General features: G+C 30.1%; 2 protein-coding genes across 2 annotated transcripts in view; one reads left to right on the top strand and one right to left on the bottom strand.

The window, feature by feature from the left end:
* Nucleotides 1-977, top strand: part of LOC100572072 (beta-sarcoglycan) — a 6,600-nt gene extending 5,623 nt beyond the window's left edge. Inside the window, exon 4 of the mRNA XM_003244374.4 lies at nucleotides 914-977. The gene's annotated coding sequence lies outside the window, so the exon portion shown is untranslated. The remainder of the gene's footprint in view (nucleotides 1-913) is intronic.
* A 358-nt stretch (nucleotides 978-1,335) lies between these two features.
* On the bottom strand, nucleotides 1,336-4,207 carry LOC100166421 (interleukin enhancer-binding factor 2 homolog). Its single transcript, XM_008184735.2, has 7 exons — nucleotides 3,765-4,207; nucleotides 3,549-3,677; nucleotides 3,293-3,473; nucleotides 3,056-3,218; nucleotides 2,084-2,204; nucleotides 1,743-1,995; nucleotides 1,336-1,680 (listed from the first exon to the last, which is right to left on the bottom strand). The coding sequence occupies exons 1-7, from the start codon at nucleotides 3,945-3,947 to the stop codon at nucleotides 1,544-1,546; spliced, it is 1,167 nt and encodes a 388-aa protein (XP_008182957.1). The 5' UTR covers nucleotides 3,948-4,207; the 3' UTR covers nucleotides 1,336-1,543.
* Nucleotides 4,208-13,404: the final 9,197 nt, after the last annotated feature.

Consider the following 13,404-nt stretch of genomic DNA (forward strand, 5'->3'; position numbering starts at 1 on the left):
TTTTGAGTACAGTAAATTAAGTTTTCGTTTTGTCAAAAATGGTTTTGCGTAAAAATTCGCGTTTTTCCGTTATTTTTTTAAGGTTTTTCCTGCCGCTTTTGAAAAGTATTGGGAAATTTTCACTTTTGACCCCCCAAAGTACCAACTAGATTCACTTTCCTTTCAGAAAAGGTACAACTTTTGAAAATCGAAGCATTTTTACTGCTCCAAAAGTTGTCGTCAGACACAAAAAAAAAAAAAAAACACATCATTGTAAAATCAATACATTCATCACTTCGTTCAGAATCTAAAATAAAAAGTATTTATAATCAATGATATTATTAATCATTCTTGTAGGCACTGTTTATGCTTCTGGGCTTTGACAGGGGGGATATATTATAGTGTTAATAGGTAGCGAGACATGAGTCTATAGGCCAGGGAGATGTTGAAAAAAAAATTATAAATCAGGCATGATGAAAATATTATGGACACTTATATTTCGATCATATTACTGCAAAACTCCACAACGATAAAATAAAAACCAATTGAAAACGAGTTTGCAGTTGTCGACATGATGTCAATACCTATACTCCGGCCCACGAGAGTCCATACGTAAACCGCGCATTCATATAGTAATACGTGACGTCTGTTTTCTCCCACCATGATGCCATTCCCACTATTCGGCAACGTGCCGATGCGCAGTGACGGACGCGTTCTGACATATGGACTCTCGTGGGCCGGAGTATAAGTTACTTACAATAACAATTACTTAGAAACAAAACTATGTACGGCAAAACATGTCTCATAATGAAACGATAACTCCCATCTGTTTTCCAATTCCCTCTGCACACCACACTAGGCAGAAATAGACAAAGGTTGTGTTACCGTGTTATTCAGCAGTTAATTAATAAAATAATATTATTATTTGTTTCAGTTTATTCTGGTATTATACACTATAGACGGAATCATCAATTAAACTCTAAGTGTATTATAAAAAAGAAAAAATATTAGACAAGTGCTAAATGGATGTCAACATAATAACCACCAGTTTCAGGTGAATTGTATATTGGTACAATTAAATATTTTATTGTTCGCTGAATCAATGAAATAACTCCATTATAATTAGTTCATAGGAGGTAGTAAACAAATGTAATATTATTGTTGATTTTTTTTTTATCATATTATATTAATAATGTAATAATACTACTTGCCTTAAATTATATTGCCTAAAAACACTAATCTAGTCATTAAATCTAGTCACATTTGTACCTAAGTTGTGAATTTAATCACATTTTAAATATGTTATATTACTCTTGTTTTTATAATACATTCAATAAAAAAATTGTGTTTTCAAACTGTTGTACCTTAGAAGAAATTTATTTAATGAAAGAGTTATATAAAAATTAGGTTCTTAAATGTATAAATACAATTTATCGTTTTGGATAATTTTCTAATGAATTGAAAAAAAGAATATGTAGCAAATATGCACACTCAATACACACACAAACATTAAATATATACACAGAAAAACACAATTTTAAAAAATTAATTTATAATTATAGACTTATGTACTCTCCATTGCTACTTCTTCATTTTCTGCACTTGTAGCATCCACATCTTCTACCATCTCTTCTTGTTTCTCATATGCTTTTTGCAAGTCTTCAAAAACAATGCCGTTAATAGATTTCAATTTTAAAATATCTGAAAAAAAAAGTTAAAAATCAAATTTTCAGTTAATATACATGATAATAGGTTTAACATACTATCGTTTCCATTTAGTACAGCAATAAAACCACCATGAGCCATCACACGAACTAAATGTTGAGCAGTCATGCACAGTAAGTCTTGTTGTTCCAATGATAGTAAGGTTTGAATTCTGATGTTACCACTTTCACAGGGATCTATTATTCCAGCTGAACCAGGAAGAAATAGCCCACCAGCTAGTAGTTGTATGACTCTCCTGTATGCTATCTGAATGGGTAATGTTTGTTTGTTGTTTAACAGTGAACGATGTGCCTAAACAATATTTAAAAATGTGTTAGTTTCTTAAATTATGGCAAAAATTGTCGTTTAGCTGATTTTTTTTTTTTAGTTTCAAACCAACCAATAAGTCTATCATCCATGGATTTAAACATTTCAACCCGGTAAAACGGTTGCGTAAATCTTTAAGAAGCCTAACAAGCATCTTATTTGATGAATGAGAGGCATTGTCATCAAACCACCGGCTACAAATAAACAAATAAAAAGGTTTAGTTGATATTGACATAGTAATTATAAATGTTAGTATTCAAATAATAAAAATAAAAACAGTATCAGTTAACAAGGGTAATCAGGGCTCATGACTTGTAAATCTAAAAAAGGATGTTATTGCATTAATTATATGCATTAAAAAACAGTAATATTATATAATAAGTGCCTAAATATGCAATAAAAATGTCAAATAAGAAAAAAATTAAAAAATCATTCACGTGAAAAAATTAGGCTTGTGAATAAAAATACTACACACAAATTTGAGTATATGAGATTCCAAGGCACAATGAAAAGAAAACAATAAATGTTAATAACATAATACCTAGAAACTTGAAAAATATTAATTGTATGTTTTACAATAGTAGGGCCTGCTTATTAACTAAATTATCAAACAGTTTCAACTTACTGATTAATCTGCATTGAATGATGTTGTGTTTTATGGCAAGCATAAATATTACAAAAATTTAAACAGGTTAACGCTTACATAATAATAATACCAAAATGTCAAGATAATTTAAATATTAATATCTCTTTAAAATTACAATACAAGCTAAACAGTGTTCATCTCTAAGAATATAACTACGCATTTTATATTTTACTTCTTGGTTATATAAAACAAATTTTTAACCTTCGGATCTCTAAATACAAATATGCAAATGCTATGTCACGAGCCCTGCTTATAATCTATTATTTACCTATGTATAATAATTAATAGCACTTTTATATTATACAAATCAATAAGCAATTCTAAAAAAAAATTACTTAATTATATGATATTGTATGCAAATAAACAGTAAACACACTAAATATTTTAATAGGAAATCACCTATGGCGTATTGCACCCATGTGTAGTTTCATTGCATTTGCATCTAAGTGTAGACCAGACGTAAGCTTTTTTAAATTTGTAGATATCGTGGAAATTAGTATGCGCACAGTGCCTTGTGATGAAATAACATCAAAACCAGTGCTGTCTGGAGCCATCAAAACATCTAAAAATAATAATAAAAAACAAATGTACCAAATATGAACAATAAACATTTGAATAAGGAAATTCTAAACTAACCATCAGCAATCTGCATGCCAGTAGGATAGTTTTCTCTGAAGTCTGCTATAATTCTTTGAGACAAAGAGATTACGCTCTCTTTAGTAGGTAAAGTTTTAAAAATAACCACTATGTCAGCCACAGTATGGCCCTTCATAATTGTAGCTTTTTTAAAAGATCCAACTACTCTAACCTCTTCAATCTGTCATGTAAACATAATAATATAATATAACAAATTGAGAATAATTTAAAATGTATTCTGTAACAATAAACATACGGATACTTCAGTTTTTCCTGGGGATATAATAATATTATCCAGTATAGACTGTATCTTGGTAACAACTCCCAATAAAGATGAATGGTCTTCGGGAGAGGGTGTCAACACCTGCGCCCTTTTCAGCAAAGCCTAAGAGTACATACATGATACAATAATAGGTACCTATTCAAAATGTGTACATTGCAAACAGTTGCAAGACTATAGATTTGCACTTACAGCATTGAAAGCCGATTCCTCTGTAGTATGAGCGCCAGGCTTCACTCGAGGGAAAGCGCCTTCGCAAAGGACAATATCGAAAGGATGTCTTGGCACTCTGCGGGACATGAATGGAGGAACCATTGGCCCGGCTAACGATGGTGGAAATCTATTCATACCGACACGTCCACTACCACGAACCATTGGTTTTGAAAGACGAACAATCGAATATTAATAGGGAAATTTATTCGGCGAATAGTAGTTCCGACCAATTAATTAAGAAATATTAAATTATAATAAAATAAATATAATATTCGATAATAGTTTATGGATAATGGATATCCAAATTCTATTAATTCTAAACAAGACAGAAGTCAAGCGAAGATACTATTGACTATTGACTTTAGACTTATTAGACTATTTGACTAAAGACTAAAAGAGTAGTTCAGTAGCAAAATACAACAAATTTGACGATAACAAAAGTTTAACAACATAACCTATAAGAAATTCGGTAACACAGAGATAATATTGTTTCGTGGAGTAAAAAAATATATATATTATTATAATTTATTCATTTTATGATAACACAGAACATTATTAATCAATGTAGTTATTTTTCTAAGCGCCAACACATTTTAAACATTTTAAACAATAAAATTGTTATTATTTTATCAATACATTTTATTTGTAGGTAATTAATAATATTATTCTTCTAAAAAAAGTTTAGACTTTTAAAGTTTAAAATATGCATTGTGTCTAATAACTAAATAACATCGGTAAGTACCAACTTAGTTCACACTTCCAGACTTCAGACATGTACAAACTTTAATTAAAAAATAATAATAGGTATACACTTGTATATCATACCATAGCCTATAGGTATCATAGGTATTATAATATTTTTCTTTTTATTATTAAAAAAATATTTACAATCCACACAGTACAAGTATAATGAGTAAATTTGATAATTAATGGTTATTATACCCACTGGTTAATATGAAAATATCCCACTGTTTACTGCAGCTCCACATAAGCCTTCAAAACCGCAAATTTAGATTTCTATCTTAAATTATCTTTTGGTCATATCCAATATTTACAAATCTAATAATGATATGTTTCATTTAGGTAAATTTTAAATTAACTTTTAGTTTTGTACTTATATATAACTAATAAATAAAAATCAGAATTTAATAAATAATTGTACCTATAACATAATGTTAAAAAATTTAGATACATTCAGGCTTTCAAAAAAAACAAATATCTTGTTGCCAAATGAATACCTATGTGTTTGGAAAATGTATTATTCGTGTCTGTGTCACACTAATTAGTAATCACTAATCAGTATTCATTTGTTTCGTCTTGCGAACATAACGAATAAATTTACCTACTTTCGTCTAAAAGTTATATCGTATTTTCATATAATCTGTTTATTCAACGTATAGGTATCATAAAATCAACATGTCGAAATGTCGAACAGTGCAGCACTGCAGCGCATGACAGTAATTCATCCGTCATCCAGAAACTGTACACGAACGAAATTATGCAACTGGTTTTTGACGATATTCGCTCAAATAGACCGAAACCGTTAGATAGTTATGATTTAAATAGTTTGCCGGTGCACAAAAGGCCCCTAGGGCCCGGGGCCTGGAGCCGCCCCTGTTGTTACCTAACATTGCCTTTCGAACAAATTCCACTGTCGAAGCACCAGAGATCGAGTGGAAATGAACCCCCAATATAATACTTCCGGTTGTCGACGATCTCCGGGAAAATATACGGAAAGCTAGGATTTCCATAATTTTCCGGTGCACAGCAAGAGATTTATGTCTTTACCCAATATGGCCGAGGGTGCAACTTCCGTGGGCGATGCTCCCGAGTTTGGATTGCCGTCAGTTACGTCTCGGCGCGGAGTTGCCAGTTTCAGCCGATTCACCGTGTGCCGGATTGTCTATTGCCACATTGATGACACCAGCTGTCCATATAGAAGATAGCGGGATCGAGACGTCGTTATCCGTAGTCTCGTCATATTTGCCACGGGTACGAAAGGTAGAAGCCGGCGTGCGGCTTATGGTAACGGATACGGTAACCCGCGTTGGCCGCAGTGATGAGGGGATGGAACCGGCGGTAACCACAGTCACACCAATACGTTCACTGTGGAGCCGGACCAAAAAATTCCTCAGGCAAATGTTCTGTTGTGGTGCGATTGATCACGCAGACGTATAGATGAGTTTATAATATGGTTTTATTACGATTCTGTGGCACCGGGTTTTAGACTCCCTCCCCTCCCCTCCCTTCATTCCACCGTTAAAGCGCCTGTGTCGTCCACGTTCGTACCGAGTTCGCTTCGCACTTTAATCATTCATGTAATAATAAATTTGAGTAAACGTCGCACCTTTTCACTTACCCTGCCGAACACCTGTTATGTTCACCGGACGCCGGACAAACCGTCTGAATTCGTTTATGTCCGCCATAATGTTCGTTTGTCCTAAATGAATGTTGCACCCAAGGTGGATATATATCCACCTTGGTTGCACCTTTTGTATCCGGCTGGAAGCTATCGTCGTTTTCGGCGGCGCCCGAACAAACCATCTGAATTTGTTTACGTGAGCCATATGTGCCCATGTCGAGCGTTCGTACCGAGTTAGGTCAGGTTTGTCGCGCGTATTTAATTTACTGTGCAGCCGTCGGCTCTTCGCCGCGAGTTTTGTTTTTCCGCGTTGCGGTCGTCTATTTTCGCGCATTTACCTGTTATTTTAGTCGTACGCGTTGTATAATATTCACTTTGCTTTTTCACCGTAACCATGTACTCAACCTCGCTATACCACTCCGTTCCGAACGACGTCACTCCATTTGTGTCATAGTTCCGCTGTGGTAATCACCGATGTATATTAGCGGTTACTGCTGCCTTCCGTTAGTACCTTTTTCACCTATAACGATATGACTTGAAGTTAGTGTAATCTAATTCTAACCCCGAACAGGGGGAATGTTTTGTAAAAAATGTACCTATACCTATCTAAATAATTATAAATTATGACTAATGACTATATAAGTATAATATGTAAATTGTATATTGTGTGAATTATCTTGAATAAAATTGTGTGTTATGTTACATAATATTTGGTTTTTATTTGATAATATTATTAATAAATATGTCAAACCCGCTTGTGTAAAGTTAATAAATGCGGCTTGTGGAATTTCTATGTATTTACTATTTTGTTCAGGTATACTTACGGTTGTTTTTTTTAACCAGTGTAAAATCTCTCGAGGAACTTTGTATTAAATCATTTATGACCAAAAAAAAAAAATAATCAACGGGGAGTACATACATCGAAAAAAAACCAAAAACTCTGCGATATAATGGAAAGAATGATATTATATGTGTAATAATGATCTCTGTGGATTTGCATTTTTCCAAATTGCTTAATAATTAATACATTTTTAATTTATACTTTTATCTATAGTTTGTTCTACTTTAGAATATGGTATTTTTTATTTAGAATCCTCGTCAATCTTGCTCAGTGTAATATATTATTATCATGTATGATATTATGATCATTGTTATTAACTTATACGAATAACTATGAGTAAGTCTATAACGATGTACTGTACCTAGGTACTCTAAGAACGTTGTGAATATTATATAAGTTTGTGATAAAAAATTAATGATGATAATATATAGGACCACATGGAACTATATGAAAATTGGATGACCTTAACCTTTGCATGGCATTATGGACATTTTTCCTCTCTATTATAAGTAATTCTCATTGAATGCAGACATGCAGACTGCAGATCCCCTATAGATTATAGATGCACCTAATTATAATATTATACGTGAATCATTCAACCGCATCATTTTTAATTTGTGTTTTCAAACAATCAAACAATCTATGACATCGTTATGTTTTTAAATTAATTAGGTACTGTAGATAATGAAACTATTGGATTTCACAAACAGTACCATTTTACACATTATACGGCATATGCATACATGTTATATGGTACATTTTGCAATGTTTATGAATTGTACAAGTTGTAATCAAAACATTACAATGTATTTTTTTGTATTAATAGGTACCTAACTTTAAAAATAAATAATTATAATGTTCTGAAAAATCATTAGAGTGTATACATCAGAGTGTACCTATGCCTATAGTTAAGTAGTAGGTATACTACCTACCTATATATTATGCAATATCTGAATATAATATTGCATATTATACTGCCGTTATATACCTAACTATAATTATAATTTATAATACCTAATATATAAATATATTATATATTATATATCATAAACGGTTGATTAATTGTAATGTTCGATCTGTTTCAATGTCAGTTACAGAAATCGTAATTTTACAGATTTAGTTATACATTATTAAAAATGAGTGAAATATACTATAGGTACCTACCACTCACCTGTAATAACATGAGACTGTCTGTAACTTCAGTTGAAGGTCTACAATTATTTAAGTGTTGTACTGTTGTTTTGAAGTACCTATAGAAGCATATTGGCGTATGGTTACATAGGTGCTCAGCTGATATACCTACTGGAAAAGTTTTCTAAATCTGGGTTAAAAGTGAACGTTATACTAAAAAAATAAAAATGAATCTTATAACCTGATGTATTTAGAGTTTATTGTTAGTGTATAAATTTTGTATATTAATTCTCTAGTTTATTGTATAGTAATTAGTAGTACATAAATAGAGCATCATTTAAAATAAATAAAAATTATGAACTAGGTATTTACATTTTTGTTTTGTATGTGGGTATACCTATGCAATTATTTTACAAACAATTAATACCATATAAGTTTTAGTTTCTGAATTTGGATCTTGTTGGTACTATGAAGGGTCAAAAGTAAAAAATTCCCAGTTCTTTACAAAACAATCGGTAACAAGAAAAATTAAAAAACAAAGGAAAACTGACATTTTTACTCAAAACCAGTTTTTGACAAAAATTGATTTAGTTTTTTGTTGGAACTCAAAAATTAAAAACAGCATAATGTCTAGACATTTTCATCGAATACTATATTATATTCACATTAGCAATTATTTTGCATGAAAGATTTTGATTATTTTTATGCTATTTATAGGTATTTAAAATTTAAGAAATTTTTAGTGTAATTTTTGATTTATGTTTGATACAATTATGTAAATATATGTTTTTGAATAAAATTACTAGGTTCCACATAAGTTGTTCACATATATTAACTATAGTTTATAATACAACAAAAAAACATGGTTTCAAAACTTTTTTATTACAGTTTGAAGTTCAACATTTTGCGAAATTCAACAAAATGCTAAATTACCAAAATTATTTGAAAATATTTTTTAGTATTAAATTAAAAATATTAAAAATGTAATACAATATTCTATGTACGTGTTTCTTACATGAATATTATTTTAGTAAAAAGCTTAGAGTAAATCTACAAATATTTTTTGTGCTTATCTGAAGTTTAAATTTAGAAGAAATTGGATATTTATGGACATTTAAAAATATTAAAAATATTTAGACGCATTTTTTTTCCAAGCACAGCAGTTCAAATATTAACTAAATTTGTCAAAATCATGAACATTTTTAAATTATTTTTTATTTAATAGTTTATAAAATTTGTTATTTTTCCCAATTTATTACTAATTGTTACGTTTAACCTCCCAAGTGCCAACGAGATTCAATTTTTTACTAGAAACTAGGCTCAATTTTGATGTTTCGAATTTTTTCTTCCCTAACAGGTGACGACTGGCAAAAAACAATATATTATTGAAAAACCACTGCCTATCTATATCGCTCAATTTTCTCAGAATCTAATAGGTTCTGACGAATTCAATGAATTTTGAATAAAATATTTATATATACTACGTCTTGCTCTGCTAATAGCAACCAAATCTAAAATAAGATAAGTCTGTATAACAAATCTTTAAAATGATTTTTTTTTTAAATTTCAAATTATTAAAATTGACCGTAAAACACATAAAAAAAGCTTATACCGTGTAGTAACAAGACAAAAACTAATCTCTGAGATGCCATCACCTCGTTTCGCTCCAATTACGATCTTAAAAAGGAAAAATATAATTTCCCATCTCCGCTAAATATGTGCAATAACCTTGACATGTTACTAAAATGATTTATAAATAATTACTTATTAATTTAAGTATAAACAGCTGTCCTATATACCTAATAGTGACATAACACATAAGTAGAACTGTAAATGGTATAAATGTCATCAATGTAAATACTTATGATAATATTATGTAGACCAGTGAAAAAAAGTCAAATATGATACCTTTTACTTTACTAGAATGTATGCAAAAAAAAAGATTTGGAGTTTTTATTAGGTACCTGCATAAAACTATCCGCGACAAGTGGGTCATTTAATTGGAAATCTTGGAATAATGTTATTATAATCGACGAACAAAGGTTTTTGGTGGGGATTCCATGTTGAATGACCAAGGTTTTTCAATAAACATAATTACTTATACCAAATTTAGTTACAGCTGTATTATATATAATATGTGCGTTTTGTGAAACACATTTTGAAAAGATTTGTATATTATGGATACCTACGCATAATATAGGAAATAATTGACCGGATCAAACATCGATTTGGTTGCTCACTCAGACTGGCGAGGAACTTTCCTGGCAAACCCTCAAACCTCAATAATTTGACAAACTCTTTCAATCTGACAACCCGTGCAGGTCCCATATAAGTTGGACTAGAAAGGTCGAACTGTACACTGTTATAAGTTGAATGTTTGTATTTTGGTTGTACATTTCATAATATTATATATTTTGTTATCTTATGACTTACTTTAAGAGAACGTTGTACGCGCATGTCTTTCGCCTTTATGACGCGTACCTACCTAGGTACCTATTAATAAACATTCTATATTTGTATACGTTCAACATACCTAATCCATTTTACTCTTTTATTATTAATAGTATGGTGAATCAGTGGTAGACTGAGCCACTGGGAAGCCGGAAAAATTCCCGATGGGCTGCTGTTTAGATTTGAATTTTTAATATACCATATTGTTGTACTATACACGTATAAATATAATATAAAAAAAAAAACATCTACAGTTATTCGTTTCCGAATTACTTACACCTAAATAAGAAAATCGTTCGACAAAAAATCGTTAATTTATAGAGCAAAACAGGATTTACAGGATTACATTGGATAATGTCATAAAAATTTGAACTTCAAATGCTCATAAAAAAATTAATTTGACTTTCGTGTAATCTTTTTTTAAGGTAAAAAATTTATATTAAGGCGCCTTGTATTAAATTGTAAAATCTTAGATGTAAAAGAAAAAAATTGTTATTATGTACTTATACTATACCTATAGTTTCAAATTAAAAACAAATTTGAAAATTGTTGTGATTTTGATAAATGTTATCAAAATTCTAACTTCAGACGCTCGTATAAATAGCAGATTCTTTATGTTGAGAGGATGCCACATATTATGGACTTTCTTATTCTTTGTATCCGTCGTACAAAATAATAAATTCTTGTTTTGGTTCTAAAAAGTGATAACTGATAAGTGATAACATATATAAATTATAACGAGTTTAGTATGTCAAAAAAGAATATTCAACAGTTATAATCAATCAATCATATTATAATACTTAATTAGATTTTGGTCCTAATTCCGGTACATATTGTAGTTCAGTATAATAATCGGTATCAATATCTATTCATACATTCGTTATTTAAATTTTGGTTCCAACCTATGAATGTAAAATGTAACTTACTATAATAGTCATGTTGCATTATATAGTTGTCAAAATATGTAATTAAAAATTCAAAAGGATATCTGAAATAAATTCAGTAAGTACCTTGAAATTATAGAACGTTGTCTGTATTATTTTCATAATCATAATATGTAATTTGTAATTTGTATACCTTTATAATATATATTACATTGTAATTTGAACTTATTAATGTAGTTTAGAAGTTACACACATTATACATTCAGATTGTGTCTTCTTTTAATTATGCCACAATGCCACATGCCAGCACTCTAATATGATATATCTGTTACCCAATACCTATATACATTTTATAGGTACTATTACAATATTTGTAACCTAGTGAAATATTGTTTTGTAAAGTAAAATTATTAATTTATATTTTAGTTTAAGGCTTTAGTCTTTGAGCCATTTAAGGTTTTATAGATCATGCGTGATCAACCTTAAACTAATATTGACCTAATAAGAAAATTTTAACAATCACAACTTGAACCTTCGAATCCTTGAATTATTTATTGTAAGAGTAAAATATGAAAACTACTGCAGAAAGTGCTTTTACTTTTAAAGTTATAAAATATACAAAAATTAAAACTAACCTAATTTAAATTTAAATATGACTATATTATATACTTACTAATTTGATTATATTTTAAGTGATTTTATTATATTATACGTGTGAAGTAGTACCAAAAAATAATAATATATAACTAACCAAAAATATGAAAGCACCCCCAAAAATATTGAACATTTTTCAAAGCCCCCACTTCTTATTTTGTAAAGAAATATTTAAGCCCCTCCCCCCCTAAAATTCAATCAAATCTCCACCTATGGATATACTCTGCTGATATTATGCTACAGCAACAAATATTTTTTAAATGGTGAATAGTGCGTTCTAGTTTCTTTCTTTTACAACTAAGGACAGTCTGTAAATTTGTCGTATTCCTATTACGCAAGAAAATACGTAGGTACTATTATAGGTGATATCATTATTTTTCAAGTCTGAGCGTGTAACTAAACACATTCAAATGTTCGACATTTGTGTGTACTTAGAATTAGCAATAAAACATAAGTATCAATTTAGCATAAGCATATACGTATAAGTCCCGTCTACACATATTATAATGACGTAGAATCGATCTTTATTCGTTTTATTTATTATTTTTATGTTGTGCTACCGATTCACGAGCTGTACGCCCAAACCTAACCGCCTACATTCAAAACACGTCTTGATTTCGTTTAAATCTATATCACAATATTATCATTACAGACAATGACGATCATGACTAAATTATTATCATTACGGACTATTATACACCTATAATAGCAATATAAAAAAATCTTGCGAAATTATTATGTATTTAAACGAGACGAAAGTCATACGGTATGTGGAAGACAACAGAAACGGCATACATTCGATTGTAACTCAAGACAGGTACCAAATTAATAATAATACAAGTAGGTACATTCCTATAGGTATATCCACAACCAGAGGGCAGAGAGTGTTACATACACACGATCGGTGGCGTGCGGTGGTCAACATAATAATATTTTAAGTATTTATAACCATATAGTATATAGGTACGTTAAAATAGATTTCGCAATCACCATAAAGCTTCTGAAAACCGAATGCAGATTTATGTAGCCACTTCTCTGTAGATAGTCCGGATATTAACTTTCATTTTACACCGAACACATTTCTTTTCGAAGCTAAAAAGTATCTCATATTACGTAACACTTAGTAATAACTATACGGACTACGGTCACTTGTTATATAGGTATATTATTACATTACATCTTGTATACCTATACAAAAATAATATATTATCTACTCTCATTCTGGATATATTATTAAATACAAACTAAATGTATTTATTTTTTTTTTAACTAGGAAGCTATAATAAACTTGAATTT

This window comes from Acyrthosiphon pisum, chromosome A3 (genome assembly GCF_005508785.2).
Source record: "Acyrthosiphon pisum isolate AL4f chromosome A3, pea_aphid_22Mar2018_4r6ur, whole genome shotgun sequence".
NCBI lineage: Eukaryota > Metazoa > Arthropoda > Insecta > Hemiptera > Aphididae > Acyrthosiphon > Acyrthosiphon pisum.

Excerpts from the sequence above, each read along its gene's own strand:
- LOC100166421 (XM_008184735.2), bottom strand. The coding sequence starts at position 3,947 with ATGGTTCGTGGTAGTGGACGTGTCGGTATGAATAGATTTCCACCATCG. Across the intron at positions 3,474-3,548 it reads CAGGAAAAACTGAAGTATCC|ATTGAAGAGGTTAGAGTAGT; the intron begins GTATGTTTATTG and ends TTTACATGACAG. Across the intron at positions 2,205-3,055 it reads ATGGGTGCAATACGCCATAG|CCGGTGGTTTGATGACAATG; the intron begins GTGATTTCCTAT and ends GTTTATTTGTAG.